The 22,162-nt window shown below is 37.2% G+C and overlaps 4 protein-coding genes across 5 annotated transcripts in view; 2 read left to right on the top strand and 2 right to left on the bottom strand.

The window, feature by feature from the left end:
• The window catches only part of LOC134812706 (large ribosomal subunit protein eL36-like), a 35,516-nt gene that overhangs the window by 8,095 nt on the left and 5,259 nt on the right, over positions 1–22,162 (bottom strand). The gene's annotated exons all lie outside the window — the stretch shown is intronic.
• LOC134818586 (uncharacterized) lies at positions 6,233–10,381 on the top strand. Its single transcript, XM_063828253.1, has 3 exons — positions 6,233–6,288; positions 6,415–7,543; positions 10,133–10,381. Exons 1-3 carry the CDS (start codon positions 6,233–6,235, stop codon positions 10,379–10,381), a joined length of 1,434 nt encoding a protein of 477 aa, XP_063684323.1.
• LOC134812668 (uncharacterized) overlaps positions 13,469–22,162 on the bottom strand; it is a 90,101-nt gene continuing 81,407 nt past the window's right edge. For both annotated transcript variants that reach the window (XM_063820178.1, XM_063820169.1), the window contains 22 exons: positions 21,929–22,085; positions 21,501–21,720; positions 20,986–21,270; positions 20,710–20,815; positions 20,405–20,551; positions 20,073–20,254; positions 19,781–19,930; positions 19,438–19,536; positions 19,117–19,287; positions 18,599–18,724; positions 18,247–18,378; positions 17,917–18,070; positions 17,673–17,767; positions 17,324–17,420; positions 15,949–16,070; positions 15,513–15,726; positions 15,310–15,411; positions 14,928–15,113; positions 14,615–14,817; positions 14,388–14,492; positions 13,838–14,090; positions 13,469–13,697 (listed from right to left, as the gene is read on the bottom strand). In XM_063820178.1, coding sequence (XP_063676248.1) covers positions 13,579–13,697; positions 13,838–14,090; positions 14,388–14,492; positions 14,615–14,817; positions 14,928–15,113; positions 15,310–15,411; positions 15,513–15,726; positions 15,949–16,070; positions 17,324–17,420; positions 17,673–17,767; positions 17,917–18,070; positions 18,247–18,378; positions 18,599–18,724; positions 19,117–19,287; positions 19,438–19,536; positions 19,781–19,930; positions 20,073–20,254; positions 20,405–20,551; positions 20,710–20,815; positions 20,986–21,270; positions 21,501–21,720; positions 21,929–22,085 — 3,425 coding nt within the window. In that variant the 3' untranslated portion in view covers positions 13,469–13,578. The remainder of the gene's footprint in view (positions 13,698–13,837; positions 14,091–14,387; positions 14,493–14,614; positions 14,818–14,927; positions 15,114–15,309; positions 15,412–15,512; positions 15,727–15,948; positions 16,071–17,323; positions 17,421–17,672; positions 17,768–17,916; positions 18,071–18,246; positions 18,379–18,598; positions 18,725–19,116; positions 19,288–19,437; positions 19,537–19,780; positions 19,931–20,072; positions 20,255–20,404; positions 20,552–20,709; positions 20,816–20,985; positions 21,271–21,500; positions 21,721–21,928; positions 22,086–22,162) is intronic.
• LOC134823151 (green-sensitive opsin-1-like) lies at positions 16,239–17,255 on the top strand. Its single transcript, XM_063834501.1, is given in 1 exon segment — positions 16,239–17,255. A coding segment is annotated over 1 exon segment (1,017 nt).

Genomic DNA, 22,162 nt, shown 5'->3' with positions numbered 1-22,162 from the left:
CGTACACTTAGAACACCTTACCTTCACCATTCAACTCTACTCCAGCTTCTATCAATCACGATTTTTCACTATCACTGTTTCATACATCTTTCAGCAGTGCAACTTCATTATAAGCAGCTGTTTCTGGTTTCGATTGTTAATCATATTTTTGAGGTTTGAAGTGTCGTTTTTTCCATGAATTTGCTGGTATGTAAAATTAGGTGGCTTACGTAATAATATCGATTGACAGCAATGTAAATAATGTAAATGTTAGTGAACACTCAAGTTATTTGTTGTCATTCCTTATTTATGGTTGTTCTTGTCTAAGTGATTTTATGTAGTCGCAATTTATTTAAGCTGACTATCAAAACCTTCCCCGCAGCTTGTTTTAACATAATATCATTTGAAATCATAATTGGACAGTGGTCTCCCAAAGAGAGTGCTCCTTAAAATACCCAAACTCAGACGCCTAACATCACTGCACCAGCAATATGAGTTATCATATAGAAAGGAAACCAATCTCACTGCTCAATTCCCATTATATTAAAAGATTTTATATTTAGATCTTCTAAAATCTGGAGCACGTCATAGCGCCAAAACTCAAGCTTCTTGACTACTCCTATAAAGATAGCCTCGCTCAAAGATAAAACATCCGATAACTCGCTACAATTACAAATAATATACTACAAACAATGTATATGGACACGTTCATTTGAGTTTGAGGATATTGGTAAACAAAAATGATAGCATTTTCGACGATAGTGGCTTAATTTTGACATATATTAACATAGCACGTTCAGAAGTTCTGAACATGTCATTATAGCCACGTAACCCATACTCCCATATGCACTGCTCAGATAGAAAATCTATTGTTGTTAGGCACTATAATGGTCCAAATGTCACATCTTGTGTGACTTAGTTAACTGCAGTTGTCTAACTATCATTCCTTGGTCTGAAATATAGTAGATTAGGTCAATCTAACAATTATGATACAACATTGGTTAAAGGGCTCAATGAAACAAGAAATTCAATGAAACAAGAAATTTAATTTTAGCACATTTTTACAGAATAAAAAGATGTAAAACAATTCATAAAATATAATGCCCATTTGGTGTATGACTTTTTGTCCTTGACTGCTAGTTTGGTTTTGGAAGGACAGGTAACTAACGGGGCAAGGAATGCGCGTGCCTGGAAGCTTTTGCACACACCGAAACGCTAGTTCAGTTAAGTTTATAGAGACAAGGCTCAGATTAGGACTAGAAGAAAAATTGTAAGCAGACATTAGGGGTTCTGTTTATAGTTGTTATTATAGGTTACAGTCTTGTTGTGACAAAAAGTCTACACTAAAACATTCTTTAGTTTATATTGTGTAATGTGTAGTCCAAGGATAAAAAATGCAGCTTCAAGCTTTCAAGGTGGATATTGGAGAGCTGGCGAAAGATTATGGCCTTTGTATCAATGGTTATAATAAGCTATAAATATCTTAAACTATACAGTGCTAATTAAGATTTCTTTAAACTTCATTCTCAAATTAGATTTTAAAAATTCAAAAGTAAATATACAATAATTTTATTAAAACTTTCTCACACCTCACACATACTTTACTCACAGGACAAGACTTGGAAAACAGTAGCCTAGGGTAATTTTATTTGAGATGTGTGTGACCAGCCAGTTATAATGTTTGGGAAATAAGATTTGCGCAGTCAAAATCTTTGACAGTCCTATCAAGCAGGGCGTGATTATGTTGATTCGTTAATAGCGCACGTTTTAGCTTATCTCGCAAGCACATTACACTAGTAGTAAAGTCAGTCATTCTGAATTTTGGGGTTAAATGTTAAAAATTTTGGTTGATCTAGTGTTGTGATTGTCAGGTGGGTCTGCCTGACAGATTAGAAGGCAGGGTTTCCTCGAGGAACATGTGTAACCCTCATGTAAGGATATTGGAGCACGGAATTTCATTATCTTGTAGAGCTCGAGGTAACTGTGGTATGTATAGAGATTTTGTATAGCTAGAATATTATTATGCTTAAATATCGGTTTGGTGTGCTCTTTTATGAAAACTTTTTGGTCAAGTTTCTGGTGTCCTATAGGCCTAGTACGTGCACAAGTCTTAAACTTGTCAAGGTATGCCAGCCTGTCACCAAATAGTACTCTGAGACAGTACTTCTGAGCAGTAAATAATGAGCTTATACGTTGTTTCGCTGCCCCACCCCATACAGATATACAGTAGGAAAGATGTGATTCGAACAGGGTATAATATAATTGTTGGTGTAGAAATTCTGGAAGGGAGCAGCGAAGTCTACATAAAGTGGATGTGGAATGATTTAGATTTCGCTTAAGAGCTTTAATGTGCTCTTCCCATGATAGGTTCTCGTCAATTATAACACCCAGAAATTTTGCGGATGAAACCTTTTTGATTGGAAAGTTGTCTATAGTTAATACAACTTCAGGGTGTGATAAAGTCTCTAACTTAGAACCTGCCATGGTGGGTTTGAAGTGTATGTAGCAGCACTTGGACATGTTTATATGTAACTTATATGTAAGACTTTAATGATGACAAAAGCTCATTTACATCGAACGGTTACAAGCCAATATTTGGGTAACTTTGTCACACTCAGAATACCATACCTCTATTCTACTGTGAGGTGTCCTCAAAAACCTAAAATATTTTGTTTCGAATAGTTAGCTAATACAGGCACTTGTTTATTGGGAAATGAGGTTAATTCTGTCACAATATATGGAATTTTAAATTTTGGGCGAATTATTTATATCTGATTTTGGTTTGAAAGGCGGGAAAACTTTATCATATGATGACAATGTAGTTGATGCAAGTTAAGATCAATTGATGTTTACATTGTCACAAAAAATGAAACGAAATCGTAAATAGGTTAAAAACAATGATTATAGAATGAAATAGTCTCTTATAATAACTCTTATAATAACTGATGCGATGTGACAAAGTAAACATGTCTTGCCCCTATTTTGAAGATCTATATATTCTATGACTCTATTAGAATTCAACATTCTTCCAGAAAAAAATCTGTAGAATATTGTCCAGAACATCAGAGCTCAAGTTTAACAATTTTAGGTTAAATTTGTCAAAGTCACTAAAAATGTGACAAAATTAACTTTTCCTGCCCCAACAATTTCAAGATAGTGTGTAAAAATTAGCATAGGCTGCTTTATTGCCTATATAAATCAATCCAAACTACGAAAAAGATCTGTTAATCTGATGACGATTACCTAAGTCTAATAATAACTGATGTGACAAAGTAAACATGTCTTGCCCCTATTTTGAAGATCTATAACTCTATTGGAATTCAGCATTCTTTCAGAAACGATTGTGTTATATCCCTAAGCTATTTAGGTATCTCTACTCGAGTTCAAATTATTCAGTGATTTTGATTTTGTGTTAATATTAACCGTTATCCGATTTCAGCCGTTCACTCCTTCTCACGCAGTTAAACAGAGACAGCCAAAACACCCTTCCAGATCACAGCGACGAGACAGAGTTGTTTTGACGGCTTAACCCCGGAGGACAAAACAACAGTTCGAAAGAAAGCAGCTTGGTCGCGGAGCTCGGTGATTGGAGGACGGTGGTGACGAAGAAAGCACGTGATCACTGCAGTTTGTAAAGCCGGGATGCTGATCGAAGGGCTCAGAACGGAGTTGGATCAATCGATTGAGAGTTATACTTTGATAATATATTTTGTAAATTTCTATCCAACTGTATACCTTGTCAAACCCAAATCCAAAGTAAATCAAATACAAAGAGAGAAAGTTCTTATTGTAAATTAAAGACCCACTTGAAATTAAAGCACAAAAGTACGCTTACAACAATTGGTAGAATATTGTCTAGAACATCAGAGCTCAAGTTGAACAATTTTAGGTTAAATTTGTCAAAGTCACTAAAAATGTGACAAAATTAACTTTTCCTGCCCTAACAATTTCAAGATAGTGTGTAAAAATTAGTATAGGCTGCTTTATTGCCTATATAAATCAATCCAAACTACGAAAAATATCTGTTAATCTGATGACGATTACTTAAGTCTAATAATAACTGATGTGACAAAGTAAACATGTCTTGCGCCTATTTTGAAGATCTATAACTCTATTGGAATTCAGCATTCTTTCAGAAACGATTGGTAGAATATTGTCTAGAACATCAGAGCTCAAGTTTAATAATTTTAGGTTAAATTTGTCAAAGACACTGAAAATGTAACAAAATTAACTTTCCCTGCCCCAACAATATCAAGATAGTGTGTTAAAATTGACATATGATGCTTTATTGCCTATATTAATCGATACAAACTACGAACAAGATCTGTTAATCTGATGACGATTACCTAAGTCTAATAATAAGACGGGTTTTCTAATAGTACATAATATAAGGGGTTTAAGCTGGTATATGATTATTTGTTCAATTTCACACATGTTCAGATATCATCAAGATTATGCGACAAAGTAAACTTGTTTGTGCCTTCTGTGTTTTAATTCCTTACGACTATTATGATATAATAACAATTCCTAGCACTTCCAGGCCATCAAATAAACCTACATTACTCAGCATTGCTTATCAGGGCCAGGGTGCCCTAAACATTCTTCACATGTTTTCTTAAACCGTTTCAGTCACCGGCTACACCACCCAGTCTAAGTACCTTCTCTGTTCTAGCCATACCAGGGTCCTAGCCATACCAGCGTTCCTTACGCTCAGTACTAGCACATAACTGGTAGTCCCATAACGAGCACAATCGCCCCTACTTAACAACACTCGTCGACGCTCCCTGTACTTGTATTTTGGACATTTACTTTACTATCAATTAATTGAGTATTAAATAACAATCAGATTAATCAATAACTAATTACCCACATTTCCAGGTCACCGTCAGTCCGAGTGTCCATTGTGATTGCCTGAACTTCAGGTCTTACCCCGAATTACCGTGCAAACATTTTATTGGCGGTTATTCGTGAGTCGAACGTTGAATGGACCGATCTTCCGCTTTCATTCAGGTAAGAAACGGATCTTGCTTCATTAAAGTAATTATGAATAACCTATTTCAGCGTAAAACTAGTTGTTTGATCATTGCATCCTCTTGTAAAATAAACTAAATAATAATAATAATAATAAGTAGGAATTTATACATCGCTTTATAGCCATAAAGAACTCAAAACCCAAAGATTCAGTTCAAACCATCTAAAGCGACTCATGAGTAACATGTACATAAGAACTTATTTTTATGAAGTATGGATTTTATGAGAAAGGTAATACATGATACTTATACAAATACGTTTTCAAAGAGATGAGTTTTTAGTTTCTTTTTAAATAAGACGATATCAGTTAGTGTTCTCAATTGATAAGGAAGCTGATTCCAAACAGAGGGTCCGCAGTAGCTGAAACTTCTCTCGGTTTTACTATAGTTTGAAATAGGAGGAACATTTAGGAGGAAATAGTCTTCTTCAGTTCTTAGTACACGTACAGGTTGACTCTTGATGTCAATACATTTGGTGATATACTCCGGCGCTATGTTGTTGACACATTTGAACACGGTTAGAGCAATCTTATACTCTATTCGTTGTCGTATTGGAAGAAAATGGGCTTTTTTCAGGAATGGAGTGACACTGTCCCATTTTTTGATAGCTTTCCAACCAAACAAGAATCGAACACAGGAATTTTGTACCTTCTGGAGTTTCTTTATGAGAAGATCGGGTAAACCGTATAAGAGTCCATTGCAGTAGTCTAGTTTTGAAAAGATCAAGCAGTGAATGAGCTGTCTTTTTAGATCATAGTTAAGCTTTGAGCCTATAACTCGAAGGTTCCTCAGATGGATGTTGCAGCAACTGATAATTGAATTTATTTGATCTTCAAATGTTAGGAATTGATCAAATAGGACACCTAAACTTTTCACTGTGCGGGATGCATCCACAGGGTCAGCTGCATTGTCAAGTTGTATTGAATCGACTGGACATGAAGAGTAACTGTTCTTGGTCTGTACTACAAGAGCTTCTGTTTTGTTTTGATTCAGTTTGAGTTTATTTTGGGTCATCCAGGTCTTAATATCTTCAAAACAATTTGTTATTCTCTCTTCGATTGTTGACAGATCTCGAAATAGTGGGTTAAACTCAATGTACAGTTGAGTGTCATCTGCGTACAAAAGTAACAAAAGTAGATAGATAAAGTGAATATTTAACAAGTTAACACTTTAACACAAAGGTTTAAAAAAAATTAACAATCACCATGTAAACATGCGAGGTCATGAAAGCCCTGAACAACCCCCTCCTTCATGAAGAGCTAGCTAAAGTGTTCAACGAGTCTTTCGAGAAAAACATTCACATTGAAGCAATAGGAGCAGGCATCCTTACACCACTGGCTAAGCCTGGTAAAACTCGCGGCCCAGTTAAGTCGATATGACCATTGACCCTGCTGAATGTTTCTAGAAAGATCCTGTCACTGATAGTGCTAAACAGAATAGAGAGAGCTGTGGACAACTTCACCGGACCGTTCCAAGCTGCCTACAAAGCTGGCAGGAGCTGTGCCGACCTAGTTTGGGCACAGAGCATGCTCATATTTGTAGTAATGAAGAAGGAGTTTGAATGGAACAAAGTGAGTATTGACATGTCAGCTGCCTTCAATGCCATCCGCAGAGGTACAACAATCAGACTACTAGAAGCTGCAGGATGCTCCAGAGACGACCTGAGGCTTGTACAATACCTCATGGCTAACACCACTCTAGTAGCCAGAGTGTGTTCTACTGACTCAGAGATGTTCTCTTTCAACATAGGAGCCTCCCAAGGAGACAGCACAGCTGGTAAATTGTTTACCCTCAATCTAGCTGGAGCTGTAGTGCACATAAGAGCAGTCCTCCCCTCAAGACCCAACCCTCCGATAGCCGATAACCACATGCCTCTTGAGTCCGGCTATTCAGACGATGTAAAGAAGATTGGTGAAGATATGGAGGAGTTACAGGATATCTTTCAGATCTCCAAGAATATTCTCAGTGAATGGAGTCTCTTTGTCAATGACACAAAGACAAAGTTTACCAGAGTGTATTTAGAAGAAGTTGGTGCCTGCGACGAGTGGGATAATGAGCTAAGAGGAAAAGAGGAGTGGAGAAACGAGACGCTTCTTGGTACTAAGCTTAGATCAGAGCAGGATGTTACTAATAGAATAAATAAAGCTAACACCGCCTTCTGGTCATTTGACAAGCTGTGGTGCCAGGGATCAGAGAGGAGTCAGATAACTGAAAAGAGAAAGATCAAACTCTACGACTCACTAGTAGTATCAGTGCTCCTGTACAACTGCTGCTGCTGGGCCGTACCTCAGCATGTTCTAGAGTCTGTAGATGTTTTTCAGAGGAAGCACCTCAAGCGCATCCTACACATCTATTGGCCTAGCTCAATATCTAACAAGGCCCTCTACGCTCGTACCCAGACCAGGCCCCTTTCCGAGAGAGTGGAAAAGGCACGGTGGACAATGCTAGGTCATGTTCTACGCAGTGACAACGACACGCCTGCCTACCAGTCTCTGTTATTTGCTACACTAGGATGTCAAACGCTAAAGGGACGAGTGGGTAGACATAGGACTAATTTGTATGATATTATTGTGAAAAAGGACCTATTTAAGAGACAAATTTATTTGAAAAACGAAGATGATTTTACCAACTTAGTGAACTTAGCAAGAGATAGAGTAGGATGGAGGAGTTTATTTACTTTGAGACATATTGAACGAATGAGTCTTCGTAAGCGTAAATAGGCCAGCACTTTGCTGAGCCTCTTTAGGTGCTCTTTTGTTTATAGATGTTATTATATATGTAAACATGTAAACGAGCAATTTATGAATTTGTGAAAAGGTGAAATTGTGAAAATCAGTTCTTTACGTGTCAACTGTCATGTGATACAGTTTCTATGTGAAACTGAAAAATATTATTTGTATTTTATAGCTGGACAATGACCGTTGCTAATGACCGCTGCTAATGTTATGTATATGTTACTATCTTGCTGTTCAAATATGTGTATTGCAATGAACATATATTTTTTCGACGATGTATCAAAACATTTAACATTCAGGCTTTCGGAGATGACAAAGATTAACATGACGGTAACAGCAACTCGGGACGATTTGTCACTGTTGTCAACGACTTCTCGGGCAGAAAAGCGGACGGACTTCGCAGATTCGCTCCCAAAGCGAGCAAAAAAAAGCGAAAAAGTTTCCCGAAAGGAAACTAAATTATGGTTTCGGATCAGACTCTGATTTCGAGAATGATGTATGATTTGGTCGAATTTTATGAATTTAAATCTGATTTTTGTTTTATTTTATTGCATCATTTATTGCTTTATTAATTTTTTCTTTTTTACAAAACAAGTTGTTCTCATTTTAATACAGTATAATGAATGAAACCATCTCCTCTTGATTCCCTGTTCTACGTAACACTTATTATGAGTCTCCGATCGCTTAAAAGAGGAAAAATGTATCTGTTCATTGTTCAAGTAGGTCATTAAAATGGATTAGTTGCTTACCCAAATATTATATTCAGAAAAACAGCAAGCGAGCATTATTGGGATTGTTGTTAAAGCAACCTCAAACAAATTGATAGATTATTAATACACAAATGCTGTATGCTATTGAGAGTACACTTACAGCGAACCACGCTGATAGTATGCTATAATTTCAAATAATACTGGATATAGTGAACTGTATTTCCCAATAATACTGGAGATAAGTGTACTGTATTTTCAAATAATACTGGAGATAAGTGTACTGTATTTTCCATTAATACTGGAGATTAGCGTACTGTATTTTCCAATAATACCGGAGATAAGTGTACTGTATTTTCCAATAATACTGGAGATAAGTGTACCTACTGTATTTTCCAATATTACTGGGGATAAGTGTACTGTATTTTCCAATAATACTAGAGATAAGTGTACTGTATTTTCCAATAATACTGTATTTTCCAATAGTACTGGAGATAAGTGAACTGTATTTTCCAATAATACTAGAGATAAGTGTACAGTATTTTCCAATAATACTGGAGATAAGTGTACTGTATTTTCCAATAATACTGGAGATAAGTGTACTGTATTTCCCAATAATACTGGAGATAAGTGTACTGTATTTTCCATTAATACTGGGGATAAGTGTACTGTATTTTCCATTAATACTGGAGATAAGTGTATTGTATTTTCCAATAATACTAGAGATAAGTGTACTGTATTTTCCAATAATACTAGAGATAAGTGTACTGTATTTTCCAATAATACTAGAGATATAGGTGTACTGTATTTTCCAATAATACTGGAGATTAGCGTACTGTATTTTCCATTAATACTGGGGATAAGTGTACTGTATTTTCCATTAATACTGGAGATAAGTGTATTGTATTTTCCAATAATACTAGAGATAAGTGTACTGTATTTTCCAATAATACTAGAGATAAGTGTACTGTATTTTCCAATAATACTAGAGATATAGGTGTACTGTATTTTCCAATAATACTGGAGATTAGCGTACTGTATTTTCCAATAATACCGGAGATAAGTGTACTGTATTTTCCAATAATACTGGAGATAAGTGTACTGTATTTTCCAATATTACTAGAGATAAGTGTGCTGTATTTTCCAATAATACTGGGGATAAGTGTACTGTATTTTCCAATTATACTGGAGATAAATGTACTGTATTTTCCAATAAAACTAGAGATAAGTGTACTGTATTTTCCAATAATACTGGAGATAAGTGTACTGTATTTCCAATAATACTGGAGATAAGTGTACTGTATTTTCCAATAATACTGGAGATAAGTGTACTGTATTTCCCAATAATACTGGAGATAAGTGTACTGTATTTTCCTATAATACTGGGGATAAGTGTACTGTATTTTCCAATAATACTGGAGATAAATGTACTGTATTTTCCAATAATACTAGAGATAAGTGTACTGTATTTTCCAATAATACTGGAGATAAGTGTACTGTATTTCCAATAATACTGGAGATAAGTGTACTGTATTTTCCAATAATACTGGAGATAAGTGTACTGTATTTCCAATAATACTGGAGATAAGTGTACTGTATTTTCCATTAATACTGGGGATAAGTGTACTGTATTTTCCATTAATACTGGAGATAAGTGTACTGTATTTTCCAATAATACTAGAGATACAAACAGAGTAACTCTACCCCTATGTCTGAGCGTGCTGAGTTATCTAGGTGGAAGATGCTAGGACACATACTGAGGAGCGATGAAAGATCACCAGCTCAAGCTGCGCTGTGCTTTGCTGTCGAGATGTGTAGTGAAGTTGGTAGACTCGGGGCTCACAGACGTAACCTCCTACACCACCTGAAGGTTGACCTCTGGAAGCGTTTCATCTTGCTGGAGTCGTATATGATGATATTCTTCATTTGAGAGAACTTGCTAGTAACCGTGGTTACTGGAGTAAATTGTTCGACTTTATACTTGAGTACAAGTCAATTTGAGTTTTGGGACATATAATCTTACAAAGGATCACGTTTAGGTTCTAAATTATTTTAGGATTGTTGACATTTGTAAGATTGACATGTTTGATAATAATAATAATAATAATACTAGAGATAAGTGTACTGTATTTTCCAATAATACTAGAGATAAGTGTACTGTATTTTCCAATATTACTGGGGATAAGTGTACTGTATTTTCCAATAATACTAGAGATAAGTGTACTGTATTTTCCAATAATACTAGAGATAGGTGTTCTGTATTTTCCAATAATACTGGAGATAAGTGTACTGTATTTTCAAATAATACTGGAGATCAGTAAACGACCGGGGGTAGGATTTGGCCGGGGCCGGGAATGTCCAAATTTTGCCGGGGCCGGGAATTGGCCGTTCTGGAATTTGGCCGGGGCCGGAGCCGTGAATTTAATAAATCCACGGCCAAGTTAGAATTTTTCAGGACTTAGGATCTGAACTTATTTTTACATGACAATATAATGTTCGTATCAATTGAACAGTTTAGAAGGTAATTGGATTTCATATATATTTTGGTAAAATAATTTTGTTCAGCTGAAACAGTAAATAAAAGTTGGCACTCTGGACATCATCCTTTCAAAATTGAAAATCCATTTTAAGATTTATATGAAAGTTTTAGTCCGATTTCGATCAAAAATTCCCGGCCAAATTCCCGGCAAAAATTGAAAATCGGCCGGGGCCGGGGCCGGGAAGAAATAGCTCCCCCGGCGCCGGGATTTCACGGCGCCGGGAATCCCGGTCGATTACTGCTGGAGATAACTGTACTGTATTTTCCATTAATTATATTGTAGGTTAGTGTACTGTATTTTTCAAATAATACTGGAGATAAGTGTACTGTATTTCCAATAATACTAGAGATAAGTGTACTGTATTTTCCAATAATACTGGGGATAAGTGTACTGTATTTTCCAATAATACTAGAGATAAGTGTACTGTATTTTCCAATAATACTGTATTTTCCAATAGTACTGGAGATAAGTAAACTGTATTTTCCAATAATACTAGAGATAAGTGTACAGTATTTTCCAATAATACTGGAGATAAGTGTACTGTATTTTCCAATAATACTGGAGATAAGTGTACTGTATTTTCCAATAATAATAGAGATAAGTGTACTGTATTTTCCAATAATACTGGGGATAAGTGTACTGTATTTTCCATTAATACTGGGGATAAGTGTACTGTATTTTCCATTAATACTGGGGATAAGTGTACTGTATTTTCCATTAATACTGGAGATAAGTGTACTGTATTTTCCAATAATATTGGAGATATAAAGAGAATTGTATTTTCCAATGTGGAAAGCATATTTGAAGTCTATTATTTTGCTTTCCCAATTATATATTAGCAATAAGGAAGTGCTACTACTTAAATGACAACGAACCACTCTGACTACTGACAAAAAGAGTTTTGATGTCTGTATAGACTTATCAGGTGGCCTTTTTAATGATCCAGATATGGCAATATCTGGTCTCTGAAAACCACAAATATTGACTTATCCGCGGGCGCGGAACGTTTTGAGTGAACTTTGCTAGTAGGCAGAACATGTGGTTCGCCGGTGCTAAATTATCACAGATAACTAACGCGCATTTAGGAGACGCGCAAAAGTTGAAATTGTTATTACGGTTTGGGCGAGCGATTTAGAAAGAGCCGGGGCGAAAGCCACGATACAGCCGAGCACTCGTGCGCGGTGGGTCTACAAGGTGAGAGTTTACCTGGGGACCCCAGGCTATTATATTCATAAAGAATAAAGATTTGGCGGAATGACAGGCTGAGCGCGGCCCAGTAAGGTGAGAGTGAGACAAAGCATGATGCGACAAAATCAAACTTATCCAGCCATACCATTGACCATGCTGCATGTGGTATGGCGACGAAAAACATAACTACCTCGTGGCGCTTCATTCCCTCTGCTAGCCTTCGTTTCAATTTCGTTTCTAATTTTATTTTTATCTCTATATTCGAGAGAAGCGGGCCATAGATCTGCAAGCTGGGTGGCGAAGAACATTGACTGATTGATGATTGAGGCCTGGGGTTATTAATATTACAACTTAATTTGTAGGTTTACAACTTGACGGATGTTACTCGTCTAAATTTCTTCGAAGTAGCGCGCGCCGCTTTCTTCTCGAAATGGCCCGACGGCACGAGCTACGAAGTAGCGTGCGCCGGGCCAGATCATTAACAATTAACAATGGTCAAGTTTACAACCTACCAGGACGCGCGCCGAGTCATGGACTCGTCGACGGTCCTGTATATGGAACAGATATTTTACGAGTATCACCCGTAAACAACTTAATACGATGTACAATTTAGGACATAATCAATAACACACAAAACCCGAAATACTTAGCACGCATCTTCATTCATCATTCTCCTTACTATATAGCGTGCTATATCACTCTACAGTTAAGTCGATCTTCGAGTGTTTAAAAGTCACGTGACAGTCGAGTGTAGAGTGATTAAGCATCATCATGTTCAGTGCTGTTCACTTTTCTCACTGTACATCACTTTTAAGACCACTCCTTTACCACCAACATTGCAGCAAGGTTACCTTGCTGTGCTAAAAAATACCAATAAATTAACAAATACCATGTACCAAATCCATCAGTCCCATGTGCTAATCTTTAGCCTACTCTCTCTGTTCTATGATGTGGTAGAGTTTCACATGCAACAACCCCCATTGACCATTGTGCGCTGTCGGCAGAAAAAACTGCCAACGATTAACGATTAACACTAACAGAGAAGCTTAGTTCAAGATTACGGACTGTGTCAGTTGTAATTAAACTGTAATCCTCCATTACAGCCAGTATGCTGGTAACACAACTGACTGAGAAGTGAGGCTATTCCATGTCAGGCACCAACTAACCGACTAATACAAATCGAAGTTTCCCTTCAAATTCCTAAATTTCAAGGCATTTTATTTTTCTCCGGAGAACACTGACAGTAAACTCAAAACTGTTTTTATTATTTGGAAACAGATAAAACAACCTTCTAAATGCAGTAAATGAAAAGCAAACTACAATCGAATTCTAATTTTTGAATTGCTCATATTTCAGGTTAGTCTGTTGAAGAAACTATAGTAAGAGTTGTATTCTTAGACTAGGCCTTATAGTAAACTCCCGATCGTTTTCTTCTCAAAAGAGCCTCGCTAGCCGTTTCGACGGTGATATCAGCTGTTTTAGTTCTGAAGTTCTTCTTAGCTCTGCATCTGTACAGACCTACAAGGAATTATATTTTAGAACCGAGTGGAATTAGTTAATTACTAATTTAGTTGTATCATCAACCAAATAAGGTAATCATAAATGGTTATTGGTTATTCAGAATAATTTTTCATACTTAAACTTTTCGTTTCTCTTACCATTGTTATCAGCGGAGATTTTCTTGATTTTCAGCGTGAGACCCTTCACACCATCTTCAAGTTCTGTAAAATTTTCTCCGCCATCACTGGAGAAAAACCAAACAACACTGTTAGGTTTGACAACACTTGAACACTCCAAGGTGAGGTCACTTCCTACTTCTACATCTTTGATCTCTTCTTTTCCTTCTTCTACCCAGAGCCAATCCTCTACACAGTCAGGACAGCAAGCATCGTCTTTGTACACCAATTGTTCCTGAAGTAAACAGGGGTCGTTGAATGACAAGATAAGTATTTATTAGTGTGCATAACTTACTGATCAGAACCAGCACGACAATTATTGGCTCTCTTAGATCATTCATTTATTAACATCAACACCAGTTACACTTCAACCTATGACTCTGTATAAATTCATTCGTTATTAAATGTGAAATTGGTAAACTTATGGCGGGTTGGACACTGTGAAAATAGCTAATTAATACTTGGGCGACGTAGCCGAGTCAAGCAATTAAAGTCAAGTGTAAGATTTGTTTCAAAACTTTACTAAACTTACCGTTTTCCTGCACTTTTTGCAGACGGTCTTGGCACAGATAACCTCGCCCTGTTCTCTGCACTGACAGTCTTGGCAAATGTTGGCATCGTGCCATGTTGCACCAACCTGTACAAAGTAACCCAGTAAATTTGCAAACGATCATGTTTACTAACTACTAAGTCCAAGTTTTAAGCTATTACATCATTGTGACTGAGTAGTTGATTATCAGGAGAAATCTAACAACTTACATCCTTGAAACCACCCTCGAAAGCACATTTACACTCGGCAGCCTCGACACACTTGCCATCTTGCAGGTAAGTATTCTTGGGACAGAAACACCCCTCGTTACACTGTCCCTTCATCTTACCACATTTTGGGTTCTTGTCAGCACACGTTGCTGGACAATAACTTCCGCACGAGTCGTAGCTCAGTCCCTCCTCGCACGTCAGTGCTGAGGTGAAATAATTGTTATACTACTTTGTCACGGCTTAGTAATATAACATTGAAATGTAATCGCGTACAACAATGGCCCTGATTGCTACAAACAGCCCCCAAACTCACGGCAATAAGCGGCCTTGTCTCTCCAGGCTCCCAAAGTAGTGACTCCCTTCTCCACGCACTCCTTCACAAAGTTTTTAATGGCGTGACAGGCACACGAGGCGTCATAACAGGAACACACGTCGTATTTACAGTTGTGTATAGCTGAGTCCACGTCTATTAAGTCGCTACAGGCATCAAATGGTGCTTCTAAGGTAGTTTTAGTTAAAGTAATCTCACAGCATCTCTATACATATTGTTGCTGATTCATTTTTAGGCTTAAATAAATATGTTTTCAAATAAACTTTCCAAGCAGAAGGCTCTGGAGAATCGTTTTTAAAAGTTATAACGGCCATAAAAAAAAATACCACACGTATAAAATAGAGCTGAATGAAGCTGCCCATACCTTTAAGGACGTCACAAGCCTCATCAGCGATGGGTGCTGCGTCAGGGAAGAATGTACCATCACACGGGTGAGCAGGCTGGGGCTCAGTCTCACATTCGTCATCTGAGAGTACAGAATATTTAACATTCCTATTGCTTGCGAGACTTGAAATGAGAGAGAGAGGTTGAACACTTTTGCAAACAGCACTCACACGGTTATCTTACCTCCATATTTCCAGGACCAGCCGAAGTCACCGAGGTCACCGTCTTCCCCATCCCTGGTTATCTGATCATTCTCAGTGTTGTCGTCCCAGGTTCCACACAGACCGGAAGTTCCCTCAAAGTACCTCCCGTGGACGGTAGAGGAAACTGTACTGTTACCATCCCAAACTAAACTTAGAGCTTCAAGCTCGTTCACCAGCAACAACTTTACTATTACCTAAAGTTGGGTAAAGTGTACACTTTAGAATACATCTAAAGCTAATAGTGAGCATGTCTACTCGAAATATCAAAGTTTCGCTCAGAGGTTAGTACCACCACACATAATATGACCTTGAGTAATAGATAAGCAAAAATAGATATACATAGGAATTCAATATGTATATACTTAGTTGAAGCTTATATCTCTGAAAGTGAAATTCACTGTTTGTGGTATACTTACGCTGCTTCCAGCTTTTACGATCGACATCGACTCTTTTCCTCTCCACGATTTAGCATAAGGAAGGAACACTGATCCATCGTTTACTTTCACTTCTCCTTCCGGTCCAAGGTATACATTTAACGCTGAAATGAGTTGTGGAATATGTTAATTCTGTAATTTACGACTAAAAAAGTAAATTCGCTGTTAACTCTCTCAATCAGTCAGACTGTTTGCTTTACCAGCCTGTTTTAAAATCACATTTCCATTCCCAGATCAGTAGTAAAAGGAAATCAAGTGATCCAAACTAAAAGATGAACCTTGTGATAGACCTATCCAACAACACCAAGTACCCTGATGCCCAAGAATACATTGGCTTCACCCCCTGGACTGCCACATACATGCACCTCCACTTTTGGCTGGTTCAATCTATAGGTCTGACAGGTAATTCAATTGTGATCTACACTTCTGTTAAGTTAGGTTCATTGAACATGGACAGTGTCTCGTCTGTTCTCTTGGAGAACGTGGCGGTTGCTGACATAATGATAGCAGTGATTGGGGGCTGGCCGGTGTATATCACATTCTGTGCTAAAAGATGGGTTCTTGGAAAAGCTGGCTGCATTTTGGCTTTGTACCTGACCAATGTCGGAGGAACTGCTGAGATTCTTATCTTGGCTGTGATTTCTCTGTATCGGGGGATGATGCTCAAAGATCCATTCCTCTTCAGGGGAGTTTCTACAGTAAAGATAAAGATAGGGCTACTTATGATCTGGCTCATCTCTCTGACCCCAGCTGTCATTTCAATGGGCACTTCCAGCACCGTGTACTACGAGCCTAAGAAACTCTCCTGCACCTCTAGTGCGTATACCTCTTCCTCAACGTTCATTATTGTGCTACTCGCACTTGGAATCTTGATTGGAGTGCCGATGATCTGCATCCTAGTGAGCAATACTTTCATGCTGGTCGCCTCCATCCGTTACAAACGGAGAAGAGCGCGAATGATGTCCGGCACTGGAGGGGATGACAGCAACATGAAAGCAGTCGTCACCGTTAACGTAGTGTGTTGGCTCTTCATCTTCTCTTGGAGCCCCTTCGTCCTGAGGATCCTCTGTGATGCTTCAGGTGTCCCACTCTCAGTTTGATTTTTCATTTTTCAGGCACACTTCCTCTCGCTGAATATAGTCCTTAACCCGATAATTTACATTCTGACGAACAGAAGTTTCCGAGAAGTCGTCAAGAAAAGGGTTTTTGGAGCGATATTTGTACGGTGCACCAAGAGTCAAGTTGGACCTGACATCGGAAGAATACAAGAAGAAATCACTAATGCCTAATTGGGATGCAAAACCGGAACTTTTCAAAATATTAGGTGTTGAACAGAATAATATTAAGTATTACTTACTTTTAAAGTTAATTTCTACAGCGTCATTCCAAGCAACCTTATCGTTGTCACCTCTATGCTTATTAGTTCCAACGACAGTAAAATCTTTCGTTTTTGCCTAGATGATAGAACTCAAACTGTTAACAAGAATTTATTAATTTGAATAACGCCATGAAGCTTTCCGATTATTTTAAAGATTACAGTGATTTTTAATTTTGATTTTCTTAATTATTTTCGATTTATTTTCTTGATATACTGTCAGAAATTATCTTAGTATATAGTATATACTATATAGTATAGTGTTCTCACTTAGTGATATCGTAGTGTTATAGACTTAAAACATTGTGAAATATCTTCTTTGTAAACTTACCAGGGTAAATCTACAGTTACCACCCTGGAAATCGTGTCTGTAACCATCAAATGATTTGTAATGAGGATCTCCCGTCACAAGGCACGTGGCAGGCACTGAGGATTTATTATTTTAGACTAAACCTCGATAACATTTGGTAAATCATCTCATACGACTACAGACCATAATCTGTGAGGTGAAGTAATCTACATATTCTACATATTCTACATATTCTGCATATTCTACATAATCTATATATTCTTACATCTAGAACATTTGAGCTCGCAGTTTTGTTCGTAGTACTCTTCTTCCTTCTCAGGATCACAGGTAACCTCCTGCTCAATACAATGACACTCCACATCTCCTGTTACCGTACACAAGCACGACTCAAACTCCCCGTTCATCCACGTTTCTTCTTCCTTTAAAGTGACAGTTTAACACTTTTCATAATTTCTGTTATGTCAAGATATCATAAATTACATTTTATTTCTTACAGAATAGAAAAGAAGCCTGTTTGGTTGGTACTCAACAGATGAACAGTTTATAAACAGTTTATAAACAGTTTATAAATACAGTATACAGTATAGATACTCACAACATATTCCTTGTTATCCTCAGTGTCACAGACTTGTAGAACCTGAAGTTCAACGTCCACACAGTCCAGAATATCGTCCTTAGTGACACAAACGTGATACTCTCCTTCGTCTTCGTCTTGTGCGTTACATATCTGGTGAAATGTTGTGTTAGTGGAATTACTGGGATACAAAATGGACAACTATTGTCTACTCCTCAGGGGGAGGACATCGCTAGTGATGATTCTGTTGGGGAATACCTATTAAACATTCACAGAGTTACCGACTAGAAACTAAACCTACTAAAAATACAGATAAACCAATGATTTAAAATTGTAAAACATACATTACATATTAATTGTACATTCATTTTACCTTAATAGTTTTTCCTCCGTCGAGGATAGAAAAGTCTTTGTCATCAAAGTCGACAGCAGCATCAGCAACTCCCTTGGTCCATACAAAGTCTTTCGTTTTGAAATCAAGATCACCGTTAACTTTAACCTGTAATTAATAATAGTTTCCAAAATCTGTTACGTAACAATTTACAACAATATAATTCTAAGACAATATTTTAGTATTGAGACTAACACATTATAAAACTGGTAGTTTTATGACTCCTGTGTTACACGACTTAACCAGATCATGTGTTATAATGTGTTATAATGTGTTATAATGTGTTATAATGTGTTATAATGTGTTATAATGTGTTATAATGTGTTATAATGTGTTATAATGTGTTATAATGTGTTATAATGTGTTATGATTTGTTATAATGTGTTATAATGTGTTATAATGTGTTATAATGTGTTATAATGTGTTATAATGTGTTATAATGTGTTATAATGTGTTATAATGTGTTATAATGTGTTATAATGTGTTACACTGTTACACACCGAGAGGGTCTGACATTCTCCGTCTTTAACAACTCTAGGACTATCTCCATCCAGGTCGATGTAATTCTTTGTAGGTTTAGGTTTGACAACAAAGTCAAATGTACATTCTCCGACCACACCGTTGAAGATTATTTCAGTAACGTAATCGTTGTCATCAAGTAGATTTGCTGGCTGAAATTGATCAATTCGTAAATCTTTAAGTTTAACTTACCCAGTAGAACTTCAGTTGTGTAATTTGGGTGTTCTATCTACTATTACTGCGATATTCTGCAATTTCCGTGTTTCTTGAAGCTGATCTTCAAAAGACACATTTCAACTTACGTCTATAGTGAGGGTCAGTCTATCTTCGCTGAACTTAAAGTTATCTGGTTTGGTGTCATCATTTATCTCTTCCCCGCTCAGCTTGAATTTCCACGTGATCTAAAAAAGCACGGTAAATGTAAGGCTGAGGATATTAATACAAAGAGCAGATCTTACTTCATAATTTAGGGACAACAAAAATTGGGAGATATAAAGTTACTTACAATAAGGTTATAAGTTTCGATATAAAGTCGTGTGCTAATTAAAAAAGTAACATAATAAGAACACTGATTTGACTAACAAACTATACAATCATTGTGATAGCACTTTTAAAATTGATAGGGGAATCATAAACTAAACTCACATCATCTGGAGAGACGAGAACCTCGTCATGAAGTTTACACTGGAGAGTGCTGGGTCCCTCTGTCTCCATCACCTCTATTTTATCCTTGCTTTCATCGGTCCAGTCAGCTAGACAGAACGGACAGCAGCTTCCAACCGTGCTCACTGGTACCTGGACAGTGGACATGTTTAGGTCAGAGGATAGCTATTTGACAGTTTCAGGTAATTTTATCCAAGAGTTATTAGTTTGAAGGTGACTATACTTTGGCCAATGAACCAGAAAATGTAGTTTTCATCATTATCCATTATCCAACCTGTCCTTTGGGACACAAGGCACACGATGTCTTGGCGCACTCAATAATGCCCCCGTCTTTGCAGTTGCACGTTTCACATTTTGCCGTGTCGTTCCATGATGCTCCGTTGTCTACGAATGAGCCCTCGAAAATACACTTACAGTCGACTGAATCAATACATTCTCCATCTTGGAGCACCGTCCCTAAAACAATTAAATTAGAAAATATCGAATATAAAATCCTACAGTAAAACACAAGTTTTCCTGACCAGGTCAAAAAATTAACAACATTACAACTATAAGGATCATACAGTTACAACTATGATTGTGTTTTAGTTTCAGACAAAGAGCTACCTTCAGGGCAGTAGCAGCCCTCAGTACACTGTTCTTTGCAATCGTCTGGTGAGGGGTCAGCGCATGTAGGGTAACATCCTTTACCACAACTTTCAAATACGAATGTATCTGGACATTCCATCGGGCAGAATGATGATGATCTCCAACCTGCGGATGATGTAAGCTTGAAAAAGATTTTAAAAATATTGAGAATATCATCTGCTGAAATTTCCGATTTATTGGATTTATTTGGAGATAAATTGTAGAATTTTTCTTTTCATATCATTTTGAGTTTGTTAATTGTTTAATATTTCATTTTGACCCACCTACAACAGGACTGCCAGCATCAGCACATTTATCAGCATAAGCCTTGGCGTTTTCACAGACGTTATCATCCTTAGTTGGCTCTGTGCATACATCGAACAAACAAGCCTGAGGATTTGAGCAGGTTATCACCAGGTTATCACCAGGTTGTTTCTTTAAGAAATTCAAGTAGAGTACTTGGTACTAAATGTATAGATTGGGAATTAATTAAGAAGATGAATAATAAATATATTTAATACTTAAAATCCATGTATCCTGGCCGGCACTACTATATATACCTTGTAAGCAGCTGTGGCATCAACAGGACAACTCCTAAATGGTTCCTGTTTAAACTTAGAACAGTACTGCTCGGCCCAGCTTTTCTCCTCCCTGGAAAGTTTATCACAAGGGTCTTCAGGCTCTGGTGGGTTGGGACATCCGTCATCATTAGAAACCCTCCATGAGTTACCCATGATGGTGGGTGATCCTACCACTTTACCGTCTCGGTCCATGAAATCGTTGTTTTTGTTTCCGTCCCAGAGCCCGCAGATACATTGTGTTCTTTCATAGTACGTTCCATGAATCTGATCATTAAAGTTTTATAAAGATGGTTTATAAGATTTTATATCTTAATAGTTAGAAATTTCATTACGACTTGCAGTTGTAGGAATAAAATAATTTCACAACAACAAATGATTATATTTATCAAAAATATCATGATCGCAAAAGCATTTCACGATTATTTGAGTGTTTCATTGACTGCTAACTAAAATACATACGTATTTGTACATGTTTTCTGAATTTGTAATCTCACCCAGATATTGTAGTACCCAGGTTGACATTGAACCCTCAACATTTTCTGGTTCTTGATGTGGATCTCACAAAATTGGGGACTAGGACAGTACACAAAGTCCTGGGTGTTGAAGAACTTCTTGAAGGGTGTAGCAACATTTCGTTCAGCCTCGCCCTTTGGAGTGTGAAGTAGCGCCCCTCTCATCTCAAACTGATCACCATCAAACAACACTTGACAGTAACTAGGAGGAGATTGTATCGTTAACTTCACTTGTATTTTTCAATTTCTGTCAGAAGATGCTTTATCATTTTGCCAATTATAATAAACAATTTATAATAAATACAGGGCGATTCAAAAATATTGTTTTGCCAATAATAATAATGCCGTTGAAAAATATCCAATGAAAAATATCCAATGAAAAATGAAAACTATTTTAATGTTATACTTACTCTACATAGGCAACTACGGGGCCACCCCGATTCTTGTTTCGAACTTCAAAGTCATTGGTTTTTGCCAAACAGTAAGTACATGTTCCTTGGAAGTCGAAAGCGCGGCCATCAAACGAGACGTAATGCGGGTCTCCAGAAGCGTAACACGTGGCACTGGCTGTAATAAAAGTGAAATTAGCTTACAAAATTGAGTTATTAGACTCTATGAGATTTTTATGTTGGTAAAAGTTGTTT

This window comes from Bolinopsis microptera, chromosome 1, assembly GCF_026151205.1.
Source record: "Bolinopsis microptera isolate Bmic1 chromosome 1, MBARI_Bmic_1.0, whole genome shotgun sequence".
In the NCBI taxonomy this organism is placed as follows: domain Eukaryota; kingdom Metazoa; phylum Ctenophora; class Tentaculata; order Lobata; family Bolinopsidae; genus Bolinopsis; species Bolinopsis microptera.
The sequence above is the reverse complement of the archived record's forward strand: the minus strand, read 5'-3'. Positions and strand labels throughout refer to the sequence as shown.